The 23,355-nt window shown below is 44.5% G+C and overlaps 1 protein-coding gene across 1 annotated transcript; it reads right to left on the bottom strand.

The window, feature by feature from the left end:
- Window positions 1-9,311: 9,311 nt before the first annotated feature.
- LOC306961939 (USP6 N-terminal-like protein) lies at window positions 9,312-21,871 on the bottom strand. The gene is made up of 14 exons (XM_079554912.1): window positions 21,696-21,871; window positions 20,117-20,190; window positions 19,783-19,868; window positions 18,383-18,422; window positions 18,209-18,289; window positions 18,015-18,122; window positions 17,061-17,170; window positions 14,960-15,008; window positions 14,766-14,886; window positions 12,937-13,031; window positions 12,792-12,857; window positions 11,750-11,849; window positions 11,516-11,668; window positions 9,312-9,843 (listed from the first exon to the last, which is right to left on the bottom strand). The coding sequence occupies exons 2-14, from the start codon at window positions 20,180-20,182 to the stop codon at window positions 9,431-9,433; spliced, it is 1,488 nt and encodes a 495-aa protein (XP_079411038.1). The 5' UTR covers window positions 20,183-20,190; window positions 21,696-21,871; the 3' UTR covers window positions 9,312-9,430.
- Window positions 21,872-23,355: the final 1,484 nt, after the last annotated feature.

Here is a 23,355-nt window from a genome sequence, read left to right as displayed (position 1 = left end):
CGTTATGTCTTCTTAGCTTGTGTTTGCATCGCCGGTACGTTGTTCAAAAATGTATTTATGTCCATCTGTGATGTATTTAATTGCTAAGGCTGACACGTACAGTCGTGGCATTGACTTTAGTAGCGTGCCTTTGCCGCGAAAATGGCGTCTCGGGCGCTTACTTTTTTATTTTGTGTTACGAGTTTACCAACTCAGTGCAGTACATACATTTTATGCACGCATGCATTGCGTAATTGTATTGTTTCTTCTGCCTTTTTTCTATAGTTTTACCATTTTGAAGCACCAATAAACCTGCTGAGATACACAAAGTCTGCAGAGTCATTGGGGCAAGAAAGGGTTAACACCAGAACATCACAGTAAAACGGCGGCATCCATGTCGGAGACTCTGCGGTCATCACCACGACTAGTGTGAATCTACGCTGACCACTACTACGCCACCAGCAGTGCGGCATACAGCAGTGTTCCAGCAGTCGTCACCTGGTCAACGCAACCATGACAGAAAAATCAGCGTCTGCGAAGGCGCCGTCCTACAAAACGTCATGTGACAAAGCGCCATCTGTCAAGGCTCCTCCATCCAACAAGTCAGCCTCCTTGAAAACCCGGTCGGAGACTGGGTCCGTGGATTCTAATGCTGCCAAAGCAAGAGCAAAAGCCGAGGCAGCAAAGGCTCGTTTTAGCTTTGCAGAAAAAGAAATGAGCTTAAAATTAGAAAAGGCAAAACTTGAAGCGTCTATTGAGCTACTACAGCAAGAGAAAGATGTAGCTTCAGCCATGGCAGAGGCAGAGGTCTATGAAGCAGCAGCTGCCTCTCAGTTAGATCTACAAAGTAATCCATCTCCTTCTGAAACAGCTGAGCGCACAAAGCAGTATGTCCAAACCCAAGCCACATTTGCAAATAGTGCTTTAGAGCCACCTCAAAACAGTGAAACTCCAAAACAACTTATGCAAGAGCGCACTAACGTACAAGTTAGCAAAGAGGCCAAGAATGCACATTTTGCTCCAAATCCTTTCTCAAATCACAACTACTCTCAGTACCATCCAGCAACTCCCTTACCACCTTCTATCAAACCTGACGATACCGGTTGGTCCCACAAGGTGGCAGCGTCCACCCATTACAACACCATGCCACAACAAGAGTTCAGAAACAATGATGGCAGTAATGTGAATGACTTTATCAGGTATTTTGCTCGCAGGGAAATTGTTGCTACAGGGCTACTTCAATTTAATGATAAACCCCAAAGCTTCAGAGCATGGAAACGCTCATTCAACAACGCAATCAGAGGGTTAGACTTAACAGCAAGTGAGGAGATGGACTTGATCTTAAAGTGGCTTGGTAAAGAATCTGCTGAGCACGCTGAACAAATAAGAGCCATACACATAAACAATCCTGTCGCTGGTCTAGTAATGATATGGGATAGGCTTGAACAATGTTACGGCTCAGCTGAAGCAATCGAGGATGCTCTATTCAAAAGAGTAGACTCATTTTCCAAAATCACAAGTAAAGACTATGTCAAACTAAGAAAGTTTAGCGATCTTTTGCTAGAAATGCAGTGTGCTAAAGCTGAAGGGGACCTTCCCGGCCTCTCATTTCTGGATACAGCACGGGGAGTAAACCCCATTGTCCAGAAGCTCCCATTTAACTTGCAGGAAAAGTGGATAACAGTTGGAGCCAACTACAAAATCAGAAACCATGTCGTTTATCCACCTTTTAGTGTTTTTGTGGACTTTGTAACACAAGAAGCAAATGCCAGGAACGACCCTAGTTTCCAATTCTCTTCTCCAGATGCTCCACTCAAATCAGAGAAGGTACCCTGGAGAGCAAACAAGCAAAACAGAGAAGTATCTGTGCACAAAACAGAAGTAGTTGCCGGCTCTTACTCAGACACACGGGCAAACACAAACAGGAAAATGGACAGTGACAAACTCTGCCCTCTACACAAAAAGGATCATCCTCTGCCAAAATGTAGAACCTTTCGCATGAAGTCGCTTGATGAGCGGAAAGCGTTTTTAAAGGAGAACAACATCTGTTACAAATGTTGCGCCTCTTCCAAGCATATGGCCAAAGACTGTAAGGTGAAAGTGCAATGCTCTGAGTGTAACAGTGAAAAACATTGTGCTGCTCTTCATCCCAGCCCAGCCCCTTGGCAAAAAGAGACTGATCCGGCAGCTGAGCATGGCGGGGAGCCAGCCACGACAGAGTCAGGTCCCACAGAGCCAGACGAGATCACCTCAAAGTGTACTCAGGTTTGTGGTAAGAGTGAGGGAGGTAGGTCATGCTCTAAAATCTGTCTCGTGAAAGTGTACCCTGCAGGCTGTCCCAACAAAGCAGTACGGCTTTATGCCATTCACGATGAACAAAGTAACAGATCATTAGTCCGCCCAGAGTTTTTTGAGTTGTTTAATGACTCGGGTCCTAGCTCTCCCTACTCACTTAGAACATGTTCAGGCGTCAAAGAGACTATGGGTAGGAGAGCCACTGGTTATGTAGTGGAATCTTTAGATGGCACAGTCCACATCCCACTCCCAAGCCTCATCGAATGCAAAGATATTCCAAATGATAGAGAAGAGATACCAACCCCCAGTGCAGCCAAGCATCACAGTCACCTTAAATCGGTGGCTCATCTCATTCCTGACCTGGACTCTCATGCTCACATACTAATGCTCCTTGGACGGGACGTTGTAAGAGTACACAAAGTCCGCAAACAGATAAGTGGCCCTCACAACGCACCCTACGCGCAAAAATTGGACCTTGGATGGGTCATAGTAGGAAACGTGTGTTTGGGTGATGTCCACAAGACCTTGGCAGTAAAAACCCTCTTCACTAATGCAACGGAGAAAGGTCGCCCGACAATGTTTGAGCCATGTCCAAACGTGTACAGTGTAAAGGAAAAGTACTGTGACATACAAGTCCCTTTCAATCTCAGCACTCAGCTCAGTTACAACACTACGTGTGAATCTGATCACTTAGGATGTAATGTGTTCAAGCAAACCAGAGAGGACAATTGCATCGCACCCTCTATTCAGGACATTGCCTTTCTGAAAATAATGGAGGAAGGTCTAACTAAGAGCAAAAGTGGTAACTGGACAGCTCCATTGCCATTCAAATCGCCTCGTCCAAAACTGCCAAACAACAGATCACAATCGCTCAACCGCCTCATGTCAGTTATCCGCAACTTTGAAAGAAAAACGGAAATGAAAGAGCACTTCATCAGCTTCATGGACAAAATATTCAAAAATGGACATGCAGAAATCGCACCTCCTTTAAAAGATGGAGAAGAATGTTGGTATTTGCCACTGTTTGGCGTTTACCACCCGAGAAAACCCAAGCAGATTAGAGTAGTCTTTGACAGCAGCGCCAAGCACGAAGGCATTTCTCTAAACGACGTGTTGTTAACTGGACCGGACCTTAACAACTCACTGCTTGGAGTCCTAATGCGCTTCAGGAAGGAAGCAGTCGCATTCACGGCGGACATTGAACAAATGTTTTACTGCTTCAACGTTCGAGAGGAAGACAGGAACTACTTACGTTTTTTGTGGTTCCGCGACAATGACCTTACAAAAGACATTGCAGAGTACAGAATGACCGTTCATGTCTTTGGGAACGCTCCATCTCCTGCAGTCGCCATCAACGGTTTACACCAGTCTGTCCTACAGTCTGAGCCAGAGTGTGACCCAGACATTAAACAGTTTGTCACACGTGACTTCTACGTGGATGACGGGCTCAAATCAATGCCCACTGTTGAGAGCGCTGTGTCGCTTTTGCAAAGAACCCGTGACACACTTGCAAAGTCCAATCTAAGACTGCATAAAATTGCCACAAACAGGAAGGAAGTCTTGGAAGCTTTTCCAGCCCAAGACCACGCTAAGGATCTAAAAGACTTAGACTTTGAAGCAGACTCAGTTCCCATGCAACGTAGTCTTGGCATTCTTTGGGACATCAAGAGAGACTGTTTTACCTTCAAGACATCAGATGAGACAAAGCCCTTCACTCGGCGAGGCGTGTTATCCACAATAAACAGCCTTTACGATCCATTAGGCTTTGTGGCGCCAGTCACTATTCAGGGAAAATCTATCCTTCGGGAACTCACTGTAGAAAACGGGGATTGGGATGCTCCATTGCCCCCAGAAATGGAAGAAAGTTGGACACTCTGGAAAGACTCACTCAAAGAACTGTCTGAACTGTCAATTCCGAGAGCTTACACAGACTTGTCCCCTTCTAACGCTCTAAAGAAAGAGCTGTGCGTTTTCTCCGACGCATCTACCAAAGCGATAGCAGCAGTAGCCTATCTAAAAGTTACAGATGCAACGGGAGACTTTCAGGTTGGGTTTGTTATGGGTAAAGCAAAGTTAGCACCACGCCCGGACCAGACCATACCGCGTTTAGAACTCAGCGCCGCTGTGTTAGCAGTAGAGCTCGCAGATCTAATCTCAGACGAACTAGACATTGATTTTGACTACACCACATTCTATACAGACAGTAAGGTTGTCTTAGGTTATATTTTTAACGAAACACGTAGATTTTATGTCTATGTCAGCAACCGTGTCAACAGAATTCGCAAGTCATCTCAGCCAAGCCAGTGGCATTACATTGCAAGCAGTCAGAACCCTGCAGATCACGCCACTCGCTCTGTTCCTGTGTATCGGCTGCCACTTACTAACTGGTTCACTGGCCCTGACATTCTGTTCCAAAATCATAACTCGCCTAAAGACACTTTCAACCTCATAGAGCCCAACTCTGACGCAGAAGTCAGACCGCAGGTATCTACACTCAAAACTACTGCCTGCTTCAAACAACTTGGCTCTCAGAGATTTTCAAAGTTTTCATCTTGGAGATCTCTCACTCGTGCACTTGCTCGTCTAGTGCACATCAGTCGCAGCTTCGGCTCATCTTCATCGGGGTTGAGTCAGTGTCGTGGTTGGCATTGCTGTGGAACAGGACCCACAGTGGGTGAGCTCGATCAGGCACGGGATGTTGTAATTCGAGCAGTGCAGCACGAAGTGTATGCCGACGAGATGAAGTGCATACAGACACAAGTCAAACTTCCTAAGGTCAGTCCTTTGAGAAACTTGGACCCTTACTTGGACAGTAATGGCCTCATGCGAGTGGGTGGTCGCATCAGAGACTCAGACATTACCGAAAATGAAAAGAATCCCATCATCTTTCCTGGCAACCATCACGTCTCAGCACTTCTCATCAAACACTACCATGAGCAAACTCGTCACCAAGGTCGCTTGTTCACAGAAGGAGCTGTTCGCGCAGCAGGATGGTGGATTGTTGGAGGCAAGAGAAAGGTCAGCTCTATCATCTACCACTGTGTAACATGCAAACGTCTTCGAGCTCCTCTAAGTACACAGAAAATGTCTGACCTCCCTCCAGACCGACTCTCAACGGACCCTCCATTCACAAACGTAGGCATAGATGTATTTGGCCCATGGTTTGTGTCCTCGAGGAGAACCAGAGGGCATGTGGTCCAGAGCAAAAGGTGGGCAGTTATTTTCACATGCTTAAGCATAAGAGCAGTCCACTTTGAAGTGATAGAGTCACTCGACACGTCCTGCTTCATAAATGCGCTTAGACGTTTTTCTGCCATTAGAGGACCTGTGAAATCCATTCGCTCTGATAGGGGCACAAACTTTGTCAGTGCATGTAAAGAACTCAAAATCTCCTCAAACTTGGACAATACAGCTATACAAACCTACTTGAAAGAACAAGGATGTACATGGACTTTTAATCCGCCACACGCTTCCCATTTTGGTGGATCGTGGGAAAGGATGATCGGTCTCGCACGGAGAATACTGGACACTATGTTTTTCCAGCTCAAGAACACCAAGCTCACACATTGAGGTTCTCGTCACCTTCATGGCGGAGGTGTCAGCTATTATAAATGCTCGACCCATTGTTCCCGTTTCAACTGATCCAAATGACCCACTCATTCTGACTCCAGCTACTCTGCTCACTCAAAAAGGAACTCCACTTCAGTCACCAGCAGGGAACTTCTCGGTGTCGGACCTCTATAAACATCAGTGGCGCCAGGTCCAGCATCTGTCAAACACCTTCTGGGACAAGTGGAGGAAAGAGTTTCTGCCCACTCTGCAGCCACGCCGCAAGTGGCAATCCAACCAACCGAACATTACACCAGGGAGTACAGTTGTACTCAAGGAAAGTCAAACACCAAGGAACGAATGGCCTCTTGGACTCGTAACTCAAGCATTCCTTTCTAAGGATGGTAAAGTCCGTTCAGTAGAGGTTAAAGTCGCAAAATTGGGGGGTACAAAGCTATTTACCAGGCCCATTTCAGAAGTTGTTGTATTGGTTCCTTCATAATCTTTAAGGTTAATTGTGGCGTCATATTACGCCAGACGGGGAGTGTTCTGTCTTTAATTAATGTGATTCCCCTTTAGTTATTTTTTTTAAATTGTGTGCATACGCTCAGTGCCATCTAGTGGACTAGCCTGGCTAGTGCACTTAATAGCGTTTTATTTTGAAAGGAACGTTAAGCGGAAGTTGCTTGTTTAACAGAGCAGACAGACCACGGAGGCGTACGGGTCCGAAGCATGGTCCGAAGTTTGAGACCGTTATGTCTTCTTAGCTTGTGTTTGCATCGCCGGTACGTTGTTCAAAAATGTATTTATGTCCATCTGTGATGTATTTAATTGCTAAGGCTGACACGTACAGTCGTGGCATTGACTTTAGTAGCGTGCCTTTGCCGCGAAAATGGCGTCTCGGGCGCTTACTTTTTTATTTTGTGTTACGAGTTTACCAACTCAGTGCAGTACATACATTTTATGCACGCATGCATTGCGTAATTGTATTGTTTCTTCTGCCTTTTTTCTATAGTTTTACCATTTTGAAGCACCAATAAACCTGCTGAGATACACAAAGTCTGCGGAGTCATTGGGGCAAGAAAGGGTTAACACCAGAACATCACACCAGGTTCTAAACTCTTTTATTGATGTTCTTCTGTTCACAAGAGCAGAGACCAGGTTCTAAACTCTTTTATTGATGTTCTTCTGTTCACAAGAGCAGAGACCAGGTTCTAAACTCTTTTATTGATGTTCTACTGTTCACAAGAGCAGGGGAAACACGGGGGCAGCTTATAAACTCTTTTATTTATGCTCTTTACAAACACACACCGCTTCAGAATCAGTCACGACTGAAGACAAGTTTATGAAAGGCTCAAACATCAGAGTTTATTCTTCTAATGAACTTGATTTTATGATTGAGCTCAAACAGTGACATGCGCTGAACAAACCGACCACTAGAGGTCAGTGTCTCACTATTCCTCTCAGACACAGGACTATCTCCGTCTGAGGCTCTAACGTTTACAAATCCTACACTTTTATCAAATAAAACAAGAGAAATAAATATGAGACAGTCAGCAGTGAGCCAGCTCACACACAAACGTAAGGCATCAGACCATTTTACAAAAAATAAAACCTTAGCAAACGGTTTACAAAAGCTAATCTCCAGCTGCTGTACAAAACTACAAAAAAGGAGCCACTCCAAACTCCAAATACATGTCATTATTCAGAGCGCTGCCTTTGACATGATATAGAATCAACATCACATCAAAACCTATGTTCAAGTCAGTTCTTATTGGTATTGGCACATGTACTGCTTGGCACTGTAAGCTCACAGACGGACGCGCACGTATGTTCCCACGGTTTAGCACAGCACGGCTCGGTTCAGTTCACCCTGAAACAGCTGAAGGAGCCAACATTAAAACAAAAACATGTATTGTGCTTGTAGAGATTTGGCAGTTATTGTGGAGAGGATCACGGGGCATTCACATCAGGGGGCGGAGTCAGTCGCTCGCTGTGGTCGGCGGTTAAATCCCTGCTCTACAGCGGTTCATGCGGCCGGTCCACGAGCAAGACACTTCCTCTGCCTCCAACGGGGTCGACGTCATTAAACTGTCTGCACAAGACTGCTCCGATAGTCTCACTCTGAGGGAGAAAGAGGGCGCTGATACTGAGATGACGAAAAGAAAAATGACCCATGAAGTTACCAAGAGAAGGCGTCCTGTCGTTCATCCAACTCGGCTAATTTCTGCTTTCATAATAAGGTATGAAATAAATACGAATAAATGTCATTCTACTATGGGGTCCCGGGCCCTCTGCTAAGGGCTGTCCGTTCCCTGTATGACCGCAGCAGGAGCTTGGTTCGCATTGCCGGCAGTAAGTCAGACCTGTTCCCGGTGCGTGTTGGTCTCCGCCAGGGCTGCCCTTTGTCACCGGTTCTGTTCTATACTTTTATGGACAGAATTTCTAGGCGCAGCCAGGGGCCGGAGGGTGTCCGGTTTGGGAGCCTCAGGATCTCATCTCTGCTGTTTGCGGATGATGTTGTTCTGATGGCTTCAACGAACCAGGACCTTCAGCTGCTCTGGGGCGGTTTGCAGCCGAGTGTGAAGCGGCCGGGATGAGGATCAGCACCTCCAAATCTGAGGCCATGGTTCTCCACCGGAAAAAGGTGGCTTCCCCTCTACAGGTCGGTGGGGAGTCCTTACCTCAAGTGGAGGAGTTCAAGTATCTCGGGGTCTTGTTCACGAGTGAGGGACGGAAGGAGCGTGAGATCGACAGACGGATCGGTGCGGCGTCAGCAGTGATGCGGTCGCTGTATCGGTCTGTCGTGGTGAAGAGGGAGCTGAGTCGGAGGGGAAAGCTCTCGATTTACCGATCGATCTGCGTTCCCACCCTCACCTATGGTCATGAGATTTGGGTAATGACCGAAAGGACAAGATCTCGAATACAAGCGGCCGAAATGAGTTTCCTTCGCAGGTGGCTGGGCGCACCCTCCGAGGTCGGGTGAGGAGCTCAGTTACCCGAGAGGAGCTCGGAGTAGAGTCGCTGCTCCTTCACGTCGAAAGGAGCCAGCTGAGGTGGCTTGGGCATCTGTTCCGGATGCCTCCTGGTCGCCTCCCTTGGCAGATGTTCCAGTCATGTCCTATTGGGGTGGAGGCCTCGTGGAAGACCCAGGACACGCTGGAGGGACTATGTCTCTGAGCTGGCCTGCTGTCGTCTTGGGGTCCCTCCAGAACAGATACAACGGAAGAAAATGGATGGATGGATGGATGGATGGCTGGATGGATGGGGGGGGGGCCAAATGAAGCGATCTTTGTTAATGCTGGCAGAGAGTGATTCACTGGCGATTTTGTACAAATAAACAGGTGCAGATGTATTTCAGGCCTGAGTCCAGTTGTTTTGTTTTAATTTCATTTTTCGAGATCCTGGACGGTAAAATCAAAAGATAGAGTTTCGCTCTCTGGTGCAGTGAGAGCGCCTCTGCTTCATAATCATACACTCTTTCCTCATTTGAACATTTAAATCTATGGGAAACATTAGACGTCCCTACTCACTGCTGTTCTACCTCAGCCCTTGTTGTTGAAATTCTACTTGATCCTAAACAGCTCCGTACATTCAGTCAGTTTCATCACGACGCCTCCTCAGCCCCGGGACCGCCCCGGAGGAGGCGGCGCGGGTCAGGGGCCAGGCTTTCGGACTGACTCAGCCCCGGAGCGATCACCTCGGCCTGGGCCACGGGAGCGGAGACGGTCCTGGTCATCCTGGAGGGCAGCGGCGGCGATGGGGTGACGGGGCCGGACTGGGGCGACTGGTACGGGGGCGGCCCGGTCAGGGGGGAGTCCTCGGGGGAGGCCAGGGCCGTGCGGTGGATGATGATGGGGTCCGGGGATGGTGGCAGGGGGTCCAGGGCTCGGGGGTCCTTAGAGGGGCTCAGGTCGGGGGAGTGAGGCTGAGCGGGGCGGGCAGAGGCTGGTCTCAGTCTGAAGGGCAGGTCTGGAGGGTCCTGGCCCAGGGGACGGCACGGTAACTCCTCCACTTTCCCTGGAGCACAGAGTAAGAAGTAAGATTAGGAACTATTACACAAACCCTACATGCCCTAAAGAAATAACATAAGATACTGATAAAAACAAAGCGCAGTGGACTTTTATTGCAATGACTCCAACATACTAGAGCTGGGACGATCCACTTTTGTCACGATGCTCAGGGGCCGATCCGATACGTATTGCAATACAGTAAATAATTATAATATGTAATACGTCGTTATTTACCTCAAAAAGTCATGTGTTTAAAGTTTATAAACCAAATGCCATTTACCATTTATTGAAGTGTCAAGATTGAAAAGTGCATTAACACAAAATGTAACATAGTTCTGTTACTGGAAAACAAAGAAGTGCAGACACTCCAAACACAAGTATTTAAAGTAATGCAGTACTTGATAAAGTATCGATACTTGGTATTGCAGCACAAAGTATTGCGATCTGATATGATATTTTGTCCCAGCGCTACAACCTAGACTGAAAAAAGCTTTTTGTTGAACCAGCTTTAAAAATAAAAACTTCAAAAACACCAATTTTGTTTAAGTTTATTTCACTTATCGTCTAATGTTTAACAGACAGATATTTTGAAGTCAAATTTACTTCAATAGCAACTTGATTTAATCCAATTGGCGGCTTTACTCTAACTTAAAAAGAGACAAAACCAACTTAATATTTGCTCTTTGCGCATTTAACCAGACACCACGAGCGACAGGAACATGACACTACATTTATTGAAAATGAAGGGCACATAGTGTGCTCTTTATTTTCAATACGCTTAGGCCTCATTGTATAGCGCGACAGATAAATTTGTGTACATTTGTGTAATTACAATGCTGTCATATTCACAGTAATACTTGTTATTAATAAACACTCGAGTTTCAGTCTTTAATCCTTCAATCCAACAGAAGTATGAAGCTCTGACTAATGAAACAACTCTGACAGACTGAAGTGTAACGAGGCCTCAGCATTTTTATTGAAAGTAAAGTAAAAAGCACACAAACTAATACCACCCAAACATTTAAATTTTATCACATTTTTATTTATTATTACAGGAGAGCGTGGAATAAGTAAGTACACCGCCTGAATCTGACTGAACTGCATCAGTTTTGTAAAGAGGAATGATCCAAGATTCATCCTGATATTTTTGAGTGTCTAATCTGCAACTACAGAAAAGCAGTTATTGCTGCAAAAGAAGAGTCAGACAGGCATTTCAGACAGGGGTTCACTTACTTATTCACATTGTGAATGTCTCAGGTTTTTCTGCAAAATATCTCGATAAACTTGTGAATTAATTTATCTATTGATGACAGTACGTTGTCCAGGCCCTGAGGCAACAAAACAGCCCCACACCATGATTCTCCTGCTCCAGACTTCACAGTGAGGAGAGCGTTTTGATGTTGGTGCTGTTCTATTTGTCCTCCACACATGACATTGTGTGTTCCTCCCAAACTATTCGACTTTGGTTTGCGAAAGAGCTCGTGGATGCTCCACAGCACTACTGGAAAATATCCAGTGGACTGATGGACCCAAAGTTGAATATTTTAGTTTAAGCAGACACTGTTTACTCATTCTTCTGATTGTAAATAAAGATCAGACCATATTTTATGACCAATTTAGGCAGAAATGTGAGAAATTCCTATACTTCATAGTAACAGTGGTAGGTTGGAAGTGTGTACCTGGTGGAGGCAGGTCGAGCTTCCTCTTGCGCAGCTCGGCCATGGCGCCCTGCAGCTGCTGGACCATGAAGTCGTCGGGGAAAAACAGAGACACCGAGATCTGCTCCTGAAGGAAGTCCCTGAGCTCCTCCAGAGACAGACGCTGCAGACGCTCTGAAACAGGGAGGGAGGTCTGAGACGACACGTTTACCTAAATGAGAGGCTGCAGTAACGCGGCGAGGAGGGACGACTTACTCCTGTGCACTTTGAGGATGGTGTAGGACATGGCCGTGAGGAGCCTCTCTCCCTCCAGGATGAAGATGTCCCACAGACGCAGGGTCATGCTGAACGGCGTCTGGGGGCGGAAAATAGTAAGTAAGATCATTAAATACATTATCTACAGGGTTTTGTGACGATCGGATCAAAACTCTACTACTTTACTATTGATTTGAGAGGACGTCGCAATGCAATTTTCACAGAATATTCTAAATTAGTTCAGGTCTGTTGACAAAAAATACTAATGGAAATACATTAAACAAGGATCCAGGGCTTTTTTTTTCATATCCTTGGGTATGCAGTGTTTGGAGAATACATGTGTTTACATTACGTATTTAGAACATACGCTTTTCAATAACTGCATTCCCGCACAGTTACTCTTTCCTTTGAGACTATATGGAGTTGCAGTTGTTTTCATAAAATCAAAGGAATGCATCACAGTACTCAACCATTACATTTTAGGTTCATATTGCACAATATTATTAAGAAAGAACTTTTAATAAGGACATGCATGTTCGTCATATGATCTGCTGCTCCTGTACATTTGCCAAGAGCATTTTTGAGTTCCTAATGCAATTTCAAAGTTCTCTCCCCAACACTGGGTATCTGACTATGCTATTTAATGCTACTTGGTTACATTAATATATAACCAACTAATATAAATTGTGAGTATCATTATAACTTTTGAATTACAAATATCTTTATCAGTTATTCTTTAACAGCATTTCATAAACTAAAACACAAACACTTGGCCACTCCAGCAGAGGGTACTTTAGGTAATCCAGTCATAGTTTCTGTCCAGGTCTTGATTGGCTGCCATTAGCAATAGCATGCTGTTGTTAGTTCAGTAGTCGGTTCAGTATCGGATATTTGGAGCGGATACCCAGTAACGTATCTTTCAGATCGGTGCATCCCTAGTCTGGACAAATGACGGAAAAGAACCACATCTGCCTGTAAATCTGCACCTCCCTTTCTTACACTTTTTATTTGAGGAGCTTTTAGTTTGGATAAATGTTCTCACCCTCTCGATGAAACACTGCATGAACCACTTGGTGCTGTAGATGCCTGTGGACATCTGCTCCCGATCCTGCACATCCAAACACACCTCAGTGAATTTCAAAGAAACAATGACATGATATTGAAACACAGTAACAGTGCAGGCGTACCATGTGTCTCTTGAGCTTGGGCAGCAGTTTGGACAGAACCTGGTCATGGTGACTTTGGAAACGCTGCAGTTTGGGGAATCCCGGGACAAAGAAACCTGCGAACAGAGAAGGAGATGGAATCAAGTGATGAGAACCAAACTACAACAATACAATACTGAATGGTCTGTTTGAATGCGACTATAGTGCATCATTGTTTTGATGACTGTACTGAAAAGAACTCAAAGTCCTTGGTCAAACTGTTCTACGTGTGACGAAAGACGAGAACATGACAGAGCAGTCAATGCTCTGGTATTTTAAAAGCTCTTGATTTTGAATATTATGCCTTTAGTGGATCCTTTAGCCACCTTTTCACTGAACACGCCATGATCTATGTACTCGCCTGGTCACATATCGACTCTACCCAGTACACGCTTGTGATTCCACTACACTACACAACTGCAGTTGTTGTGGGCGCCGCCCCCACAGATGTGTGCTGGTGTGCTGTACAGAACGTCATGAAATGTTTCGTAAACCGCGATGAGCACAATGTGGACAAATGCTGCATTCTGGTGGGGGTTATGGAATCATTCAGAGGTGCCAAGGCAAATACTAGAGGAAAGAAGCAGCTAAAAGAGTTAATTTAGTTAAGTGTGACAAAAAATGCCAAAAATGGAAAAACTAGACACTCTAATACACCATATGTGTGATTTTGGGAGCTCTGTGATGAACAGAAGTGAAATAAATGACGATCAAAGCGATCGATCTGCGGCAACACGCACTGTTTCAAAACGTGTCAACAATGTTGTAATTGAAAATGGACTTGAAACTAATATATTTAGGCATTTGCCTCTTCCCATAACGTTAGTGCCAGAGGAGAGAGTAGTTAATCAGAAAGGAGTGTGTGAGTGACACTAATGATCTCCGAATCTAGAAAAAAAACAGTGATTTTGATCCAAACTAGCCTCTGTTTAGCTTAGATTTCTTAATAAACTGAAACCTATGGAGAGCTTAGAGTCTCGTCTTTCAAACGAGCCACAGCATGTGTCCATAGCAATAACATAGAATACACTGTGGTGCTACAAATATCTTGAAAAATGGTCTGGATTGTTGGCACTCAACAGCTAAATCCCCAAAACAGCACTGCACTCAATGTGTTAATAACTACTTAACAATGAATAAGTCACAAAAAAAGCCAAAAAAGGGTGACAAAAAAACGCAACAAAGAAGCAACAAAAACGTGCCAAAAAAAGCAACAATAATACAACAAAAAAGCTACAAAAATGTAGCGAAACCACGACAAAAAGGCAACAGGAAAAAATGATGAGAAAGCAACTAAAACACGTCAAAAATGCTTCAAAAATTGACATCGCAACAAAAAAAGCAAGGATCAGATTTGTAGGCCTTAGCTTTCAAATGAGGCGTTACACTGTTGCATTTCAGTGGAGAAGCTTTTAGATTTGGGTAAAGCTGTAGTAGTTAAGAAGTTATTGAGTGTAAGTCACTCATTTATTAATTCATCATTTATTAAGGCTAAATAAGGTTAAGGTTATTATAGAATGTTACCAAAAAATCTTTTGTAAAGAAAATAAAGGTTTGTTTTTTTTGGTCCTATTTTGAGTGCAATTAGAGCTTTTAGTAAAAAACTTGCGCCATGGACACATTTTCTTGCTAAAATCCCCAAAATGTACTTTCTTTACTCTGGCTGAAGAAGTGGGACTGATCGACCATGGCGCTATACTAACTTTCACTTAGGTTCCCCATCAATAATGCCAATACTTTGGTCCAGCTTTTGATCATCACTAGGATAATTTTCATGTGTGATGATGTAGGACGCAGGCCGCAGTGCTGACCGTGCATGGCGTGCTTCTGGTCCGTCAGCAGTTGGGTCAGGGCCCAAAAGGCGTCCTCTTCGTTCATGAACATCAGCAGCAGGGCGGCGATCTGGCTCATGCCCTGGCAGTAACTCACCTCCTGCAGCACAGGGATCGTGTCAGGGGGTTTCAGAAGATGAGATGGAAATGTTGATGAACGTTGTGGGCCTTACCGTGTTGTAGACGGAGTACGCGGCGAGCACGTAGAAGAGAGACTGCTGCCTGGAAGAGAACACGGGAGAGAGAAAATGCGGTCAAAAAGTGGCTTCCAGAGAATTCTTTCGCAAGTTTTTGTGGTCAAGAGTTTCCGCAGCGACGGCAGCGGTCAGGGCCTGTGGTCCCTGGAGTCGGATCACTTTACACATCTCCGTTTAAAGCAACGATTCTCGACTCTCACGGTACCAGGGCCATTGAAATCTGTTCTATTTCATATAAAATGCTGCATTTACTCACAGATTATTGTTGTATTCGAGGTTCCCTTGTTTTTTGGGCTTCAAAGCTCAATAAATCAGACTGGGAATTAAAAAATAAGAATAAAAAAAAGACTGGAAAGTTTGGAGTCCATAGGAGCTCCTAGTGGCTATTTTGTTGCAAGAGTGGAACTAAAGCCTAATTTTGAGAAAACCAGCCATAAAGTTTTGTAATGAGTGCACAACACATTTCTCCACTCTTCCGCACTGGGTGTCTCCCAGAAAGGAAATGACCATATTTGGATAATAGCGTCACCTCAGGGACAGGACATGTGGAAATTAAAAATGTGAATACCCGAGGGAATGGCAGCTTTGGCAAGCTACTTCCGGGTTATCGCCACCTCACTAGTGACAAAACTTCATAAAATAAGCATCGTACGGGCTAAGTTTAGCCTTCTTTAAACTCTGACATAAAAAAAACTAAGATGGTAAGGGATAATACTTTCACCTGCCCTGTCTCGCCATAAATGTTCAGGAAGAAAACGGACTGTTATTGGGATATTTGCTGCTGATTGGATCAAGCAAACCTTGTTTTAGCCAATCACAGCAGAGTCTCAAAACGCAGCTAAACAGCAAAGCACGGAATCAGTTAAATATTTAGTTTTCAAAAATGTTATTTGCATTCATGTAAAAAACAGGACAATGTAGCTTTCAGTCAATAAAACAGTAACATTTGGAGTTATTTTCTGCTTTGTTTCTAAGGCCTCGTCGTGTGCTAATGCCTCGTCGTGTGCTAATGCCTCGTCGTGTGCTAATGCCTCGTCATGTGCTAATGCCTCGTCGTGTGCTAATGCCTCGTCGTGTGCTAATGCCTCGCCGTGTGCTAATGCCTCGTCATGTGCTAATGCCTCGTCATGTGCTAATGCCTCGTCGTGTGCTAATGCCTCATCGTGTGCTAATGCCTAGTCGTGTGCTAATGCCTCGTCGTGTGCTAATGCCTCGTCGTGTGCTAATACTTCGTCGTGTGCTAATGCCTCGTCGTGTGCTAATGCCTCGTCGTGTGCTAATGCCTCGTCCTGTGCTAATGCCTCATCGTGTGCTAATGCCTCGTCGTATGCTAATACCTCGTTGTGTGCTAATGGCTCGGCGTATGCTAATGCCTCGTCGTATGCTAATACCTCGTTGTGTGCTAATGCCTCGTCGTGTGCTAATGCCTCGTTGTGTGCTAATGCCTCATCGTGTGCTAATGCCTCGTCGTGTGCTAATGCCTCATCGTGTGCTAATGCCTCGTCCTGTGCTAATGCCTCGTCGTGTACTAATGCCACTTCGTGTGCTAATGCCTCGTCATGTGCTAAGGCCTCGTCGTGTGCTAAGGCCTCGTCGTGTGCTAATGCCTCGTCATGTGCTAATGCCTCGTCGTGTGCTAATACCTCGTCGTGTCTTAATGCCCCGTCGTGTGCTAAGGCCTCGCCGTGTGCTAATGCCTCGCCGTGTGCTAATACCTCGTCGTGTGCTAATGCCTCGTCATGTGCTAATGCCTCGTCGTGTGCTAATGCCTCGTCGTGTGTTAATGCCTCGTCGTGTGCTAATGCCTCGTCATGTGCTAATGCCTCGTCGTGTGCTAATGCCTCGTCGTGTGCTAATGCCTCGTCGTGTGCTAATGCCTCGTCGTGTGCTAATGCCTCGTCGTGTGCTAATGCCTCGTCGTGTGCTAATGCCTCGTCGTGTGCTAATGCCTCGTCGTGTGCTAATGCCTCATCGTGTGCTAATGCCTCGTCTTGTGCTAATGCCTAGTCGTGTGCTAATGCCTCGTCGTGTGCTAATGCCTCGTCGTGTGCTAATGCCTCGCTGTAGATCTACTCACTTGACTCCGAATCTCTCCATGAACATGACGTGTTTCCTGAAGGTGCGGTTGATGTCCAGATCGATCTGCTTGATCTCAGAGGAGTACACCAGCGCCTGCTCCTTCATCCTCTTCACAACAGAAAGGCACTTATTTAATGTCTCATGCACATCAGTTTAGTGTTTAAACTAGTAACATCCATTATTTATATTTGTGTTGTGCAGACTCTAAAGTATTCAGATATGTCTGCATGGTTGGGGCACCTGTCCATTAAAGTAACAGTACATATTAAAACATGACATGCATGACACACAACAAATGAAGTCATACATTTGAATCATACATCATTCATTTTGTTATTTATGAGAACAATGTGTGGATGGATTTTAAGTAGTGTTTTAATTTCATCTCAAATTTGGTATCGTTTGTTTGTAATTTTAAGTCGGTTGGTAAATTATTCCAGAGCCAGGCCCCGACTGGGGAGAACAGACAGACCAAAGCTCGATCTAAACATTGGAACAATGCAATTACCATTGGTCACACCTCTTGTAGTAGCTCTGTTGGTACAGTTTATGTGCACGGCTAATTCTGAATGTGGGAGTGAGTCAGAGTTCAGACACTTAAAAAATATAAGTTATCAAAATGCAAAAATGTATACATCTGTATAATTCCACAGTGATGCCAGTGTTGGGGTTTCTTGAGAGAGTTGTTTTGTATAGAGACCATAAGGGTTGCAATGTAGTTGAAGAAACTTGAGACCAAGAGTTGGATTGTTGGATTGTATACAGAAATTTCAAAAATATATTTAAATTTTTATTTTGAATGAAAAAATAGGGTATAGGAGGCTGCTGTACACAGAATACACAGGTTGAGTAGCCCGTTTCACCTCTCTCTAAAACTATCTCTGCTCTTTAGCTCGTGGCTTTAAGATGAACCTGCAGGATGTGTTTGTTGTGTGTGGAGAGCAGCAGAGACCTGGTACTTCCCGGGGTTGTCCCTCCTGATCTTCTCCACGTCCAGGAGCAGAGCCCAGGCCTGGCCCCTCAGCTGTGCGGGGATCCCCTTGTACACGCGCTTCACCAGCTGAAACCAGAAGAACAAGCGCCAAAACATTCCATTTTAGACTCATAACTCATTTCATAAACACGTCAAAAAACAAAGCGTCGGACCTTCTCGCTGCGCCTGTACTGGTCCCACCTCTTCACCATCTTCAGCCATTTCTGCGCTCGCTCCAACTCCTGCTGCTTCAGCTGTGGAGGCGCACGTTACCAGAGAGTCATTCGTTATTATGTTTCATTATTTCACCAAAGAGGGAAACAAGAGAGAAAAGAGGGAAGTCCTACCTTTTCTTCTTGTGCACTGGGAAGAGGGAGCTCCCTCTCACTAGAAACACATACAGACACGTTCATTTCAGTACATCACGTTTTCTCACGTTGTCTCAACTTTTACAATTCAATTCTGCAAAAGCTTGTATTGTTGTAAAGGTGGTAGATAGTTCGTCACCTTCACCTTAACACATTGAGGCCGCACTGTTTTTAGAATTTAGCTGTAGAGAAATTCTACGTGTCTCGGTTCCTGAGAAATCTAAGCTAAACATAGGCTAGTTTTAATCAAAATCACAGATTTTTATATAGATTCGGAGATATTGTGTGCTTTATGAAACACTCTCCTTTCTGATAAACTCTTCTCCTCCTCTCTGGACAGACACTAACATTATGGGAAGAGGCAAATGCCTAAATAACTCAGTTTCAAGTCAATTTTCAACAACAACATTGTTGACATGTTTTGAAACACCGCGTGTTATCGATCGCTTTTTCGATCGCATGTGCATTTAAACTGCCTGGTTCTCAGATTGAAGACTTAAACAGGATGTTTCTCAGCCGTCCTTGAACAAATTTTGACCATTTAAAGCCTCAGAGAAATGTTCAAATCTCAACTGTTTGGATTTTTCCATGTGATGCCGCTCTGCTTTGTCAAATGCGCTCCAGAGAACGAGAGAGAAGTGTCGGGTTTACAGTTGTGCGCTACACAAAACCACGCCCCCTAGGACTAAAGAACGCAATAATATATATCAAATGTCCAGATCGTGACTTTTCATAAGTTATAGAGGGTCATTTATTTCAGTTCTGTTCATTTGAGTATTAGAGGGTCTTGTTTCGCAATTTAAAAACAACAGCAAAAACAAGTTTTTCCGTTTTTTGGCACTCAATATGTTAAGCATTATCCAAGTAAACCTTTCAATTCGATGGTGTTCGCTCTAATTGTTAATTCACATCAAAACCGAAATCATGTTTCATCTAGTGCAGTCCTCCATTTATTTATAGTGTGCATAAGACAGCGAGGCCTGTTCAAAGACCATCCGCACTTTTATTCTCTGTGATTAGTAAGAGTTTCAACTGTCCATAGAGGGCTTTCAGGTTACAATGGAACAAACCCTTTTCTAAACCAGAACAAGACGAGGCACATTTTACACATGGGAACAATTCTGGTCCAGTTTTAGCCACAGTTTTATCTCTCTGCTAAAGGCGTTGATATTAGTCTGCAGCTTAAGTCCAGTGAGGAGAGAGTTCCACAGTCCAGCCGCCTTGAAAGAGAAGCTGGACCGTCCATAAACAGTTCTGGTAATCGCTGATGCAAATAAACCCTTTTTGGAGCCGTTGGTGAGTAGCACGGCTGCGATACGGATCAAACAGCTCAGCTCCACAGATCCACAAAGCACATGCAGTGTGTGAGTGTGACTGACTGCATGAAGCCGAGGCGGTCGACCACTTTGTAGATGCTGAAGTCTCCGTCCTCCCAGGGGTGGACCTGCACCCCGCCCTGCCGGCCCTGAAACACACACGATAGAGGGTGTTACTGCAGTCCAGAGGTGGGCAACATGTGGTCAAGACAGAGATAGATAGGGATCATATCAAGTGCTGTTTGGAAGATATGCAAATTCACCATATCCAGTTCATCTAACCTCTTAACCCTCGCTTTGACAACATTTTGGGGAAAATTGTTCCCCATCTCTAAGAAGCACCTGGAGAAGCCCAACTTGCATCACTACAAAAGTCCAAACTGAGAACGAAGCTCACCGTGGCATATTTGAGGATGATGTCGGCTCGTTCCTCTGCGACCAGCGTCTCCACGTCCTTCTTCATGTCACAGTCTGCGGCGGGAGAGGAACCATCAGCTCACACGTGCAACCAAAACATTTGTTATCATTCCTTAATCTAAACTAAACAACCCTATGACACTCCGCCCTCGGTTACAGGCTGCAAACACGATCACAGGGGCAGGGATGACTGTCCGTTTACCACGTGATTATAATGTGTTGTTTATGTCCTGATTGCCTCTTATGTCAGTGCCCTCTGCTGGACTCAAGTGGAATTATTTACTTTATTAATTTAAGCTGCTGGAGTGAGCATTCTGAATATTTCTTTAAGAATTCATAACTCTGCACAGGAATGAGCTGGAGACTTACTTTTTTTTTGACTTACTTAGGAATTTGTCAGGGGCCCGCGGGCCACCCGTTGGAGACCCCTGCTCTAAATCACACTACCGCTCCAAATTTTGGGGTTGTTATTATTATTATTCGTTATTTTACCTTATCTAACTGTGAAATTTACATTGTTTACTGTTCATAACATTACAGAATAGATCTGTAAAAAGCACAATTTAATTTGTCTATTAACAAAGTAATCCGGTAATATTTACGGAATATTTATGTAAATCTCTCAGATTTCGAAAAATCATTTGCCATAAACCTATTCACATGATTTTTATTTTTTTTTACTGTATAATTTACAGACTTTTCTTTCAGTGTAACCTTAAGCCCGAACCCTAAGTCTCTTATTCCATTATATTATTATATATTTACATTCAATTGTTTAGCCTACCTCCAAAGTTCACACATTATACACCATTGCTATGCACTATTTAAGATTGTTACAAAGCAGATTACATTGTACTACATTTTGTAGGTACAATGTGGTAGTGCAAAATAAAGTGTAACCAAATTCACTGCCAAAATAACAGGTTTGTGCTTTGTCCATGAGGGAAACATGAAGTTTGAATACAAGAGGGAATGTAAAGATGACTCAAATGGATTACATTTGAATGTGTTTTCTTCAACTAAAACTAGACTAAATCTATTCTTTGGCTAATCATGGCGACAACTAAATGACCTTTTCCTCCAAAGACCACAAGACTCCATTGAAATGTGTTTAAATGAATCAAGCTGCTGCCATGTTCCTGGAATGCATCATGTTCTGCGATGGTATAACGATGTTACACTAGACAAACGCACTTACTGTAGGCCTACAGAGTCCAAACCTTCATGTAAACAGAGAATAGCAGAGATCACACGGAAGGTAAAGTCGAGCAATGTAAACGTTTGGCTGAAAGAGGTTCTTGAATCCTGATCTGACGAACATATTGCCACCACTGCCTTGTCTACCCAGTAACAAAAGGCGATGTGTGACCGTGTGACCTGATATTAAGCATCCGGAGCTATATGGGATGTTTTGGGGGGCGTGTGTCGCCTTTATCCCGGGCCTGATGCTGTCCGTTTGCGCTCGCATCCCCGAAAGCAAAGGCGAGAGATGCTCCAGGCTACAAACCACACAAACTACACCGCGACAAAAGACCCAGAGGAGGGGCAGCTGCTGTTACCGTGCTCCTCCGCTCCTGGACGCGGCTCCTGGGCTCATCCTCCCCCGCAGCAGCTGAGCGCGGGGCCGGCGACAACAACAACAAAAGGCCGATGGAGCTCCAGCTGGAGAAGGGGCTCTGAGCAGGCGCTGTGCCGTCCTCGGTAATGGATTCATGGATGCACGACAGGGTCATGATGGGAGAGGGAAAGGCGCCACCTGCTGAGAATATGCTTCACGGAGCGTCATTTCAGGTGCGCGTGTTCAGAGCCTGCACTAGAGGGCGCTGCCACACCGCGTCACATACTAAAGCATGGCTCCTTTGTGTCAATGTGCTGGTCACACTTTATCACTTACTAAATAAATAACAGGGTGAGTAGGGTTGCCAAAATATTAACTCAATCCTGTGCGTTACTTTGCTATATGAAAGCGATATGTAATAGGCTCGTCCTAACTTAAAAAGGCCTAAAATAGTGACCCAAATAGTAAAAGGGGTAAATAGTACTTAGTGAAATGACATAGTTACTCAGTACTCAGACAGAGTTTCCCACCCAGGGATTTAAATGAATGCCTTAAAGTGATAATCTGTAAATTTGCAACGTGAGGAGAGATTGTGTGAAATTATAAACCAATCAAATTCCTCCCCTCCTTAACCAGAAAGCCCTTCTTCGTTTGCTAAATCAGGACAAAAGGAACAGAATTGTCCAAAGTTAACGATCAAGTTCCTCCCCTTCCTTCTGATTGGACCTGACAGGCTGGTTCACAGTAAAAGCTCGTCTCATTGGTCAACGCGGGAGGATACTCGACTCTGATTAGTTGCTGAGATCCGGGAAGGAGAGACTTTACACAAAATAATATATATTATTACTTACTTTACATCCAAATTCAAGACCAGGTGGTCGATTTTGCACATTTTATATAGTAATTTACTAACTTTAAGGCGTATGTGGGACAAAAAATGTTGGGACTCATTGTGTTAATAATAGTTTGATTTTTATGTTTTAGTGGTTAGTGCTCGTACCTCACAGCTAGAAGCTCTGAACGGGGCCTTTCTGTGTGGAGTTTCCATGTTCTCCCCGTGTCTGAGTAGGTGTATGAACATTCATTGAACATTCAAGTCAGGAACCTTTTTTGTTGAACCAATTTAAAATATTCACAGTTACAGATGAAACATTTATAGTTGGACTAATGAGTATATATCATTATGAACAACTAGTAAAATGCAGATGTAAATGATTTCTATACATTTTTCAGATTAAGCCAATGTTTTACTTTTCTCAGTGTATGTACTATTATGTACCTCCAAAGTACAAATACATACAATTCCATCGCGCATCTAACCTTACCGGTTTATTTTTATGTCAAAATGCAGGTTTTTGCATTTGCATCAAATTGCTTAATCCGCAGCAGTGTCATGGAAACAGCAGTCTGAGCAGAGAAGCCACACACACCTCCAGCTGTTCTGGGCGGATCCCGAGGCGATACCAGGCCCCAGCTCAGAGCTCTCACACTTTACCCGCACATGCCGGGACTTCCTCCCAGTGGGACATGCCCTGATCACCTCCTGAGGCAGGCGACCAGGAGGCATCCGAAACAGATGTGAAGGAGCAGCGGCTCTACTCCGAGCTCCTCACCCTATCTCTAAGGGTGCGCCCGGCCACGAAGGAAGCTCATTTGGACCG

Source organism: Gobius niger (assembly GCF_951799975.1).
Source record: "Gobius niger genome assembly, chromosome: 4".
Classification (NCBI taxonomy): domain Eukaryota; kingdom Metazoa; phylum Chordata; class Actinopteri; order Gobiiformes; family Gobiidae; genus Gobius; species Gobius niger.
The sequence above is the reverse complement of the archived record's forward strand: the minus strand, read 5'-3'. Positions and strand labels throughout refer to the sequence as shown.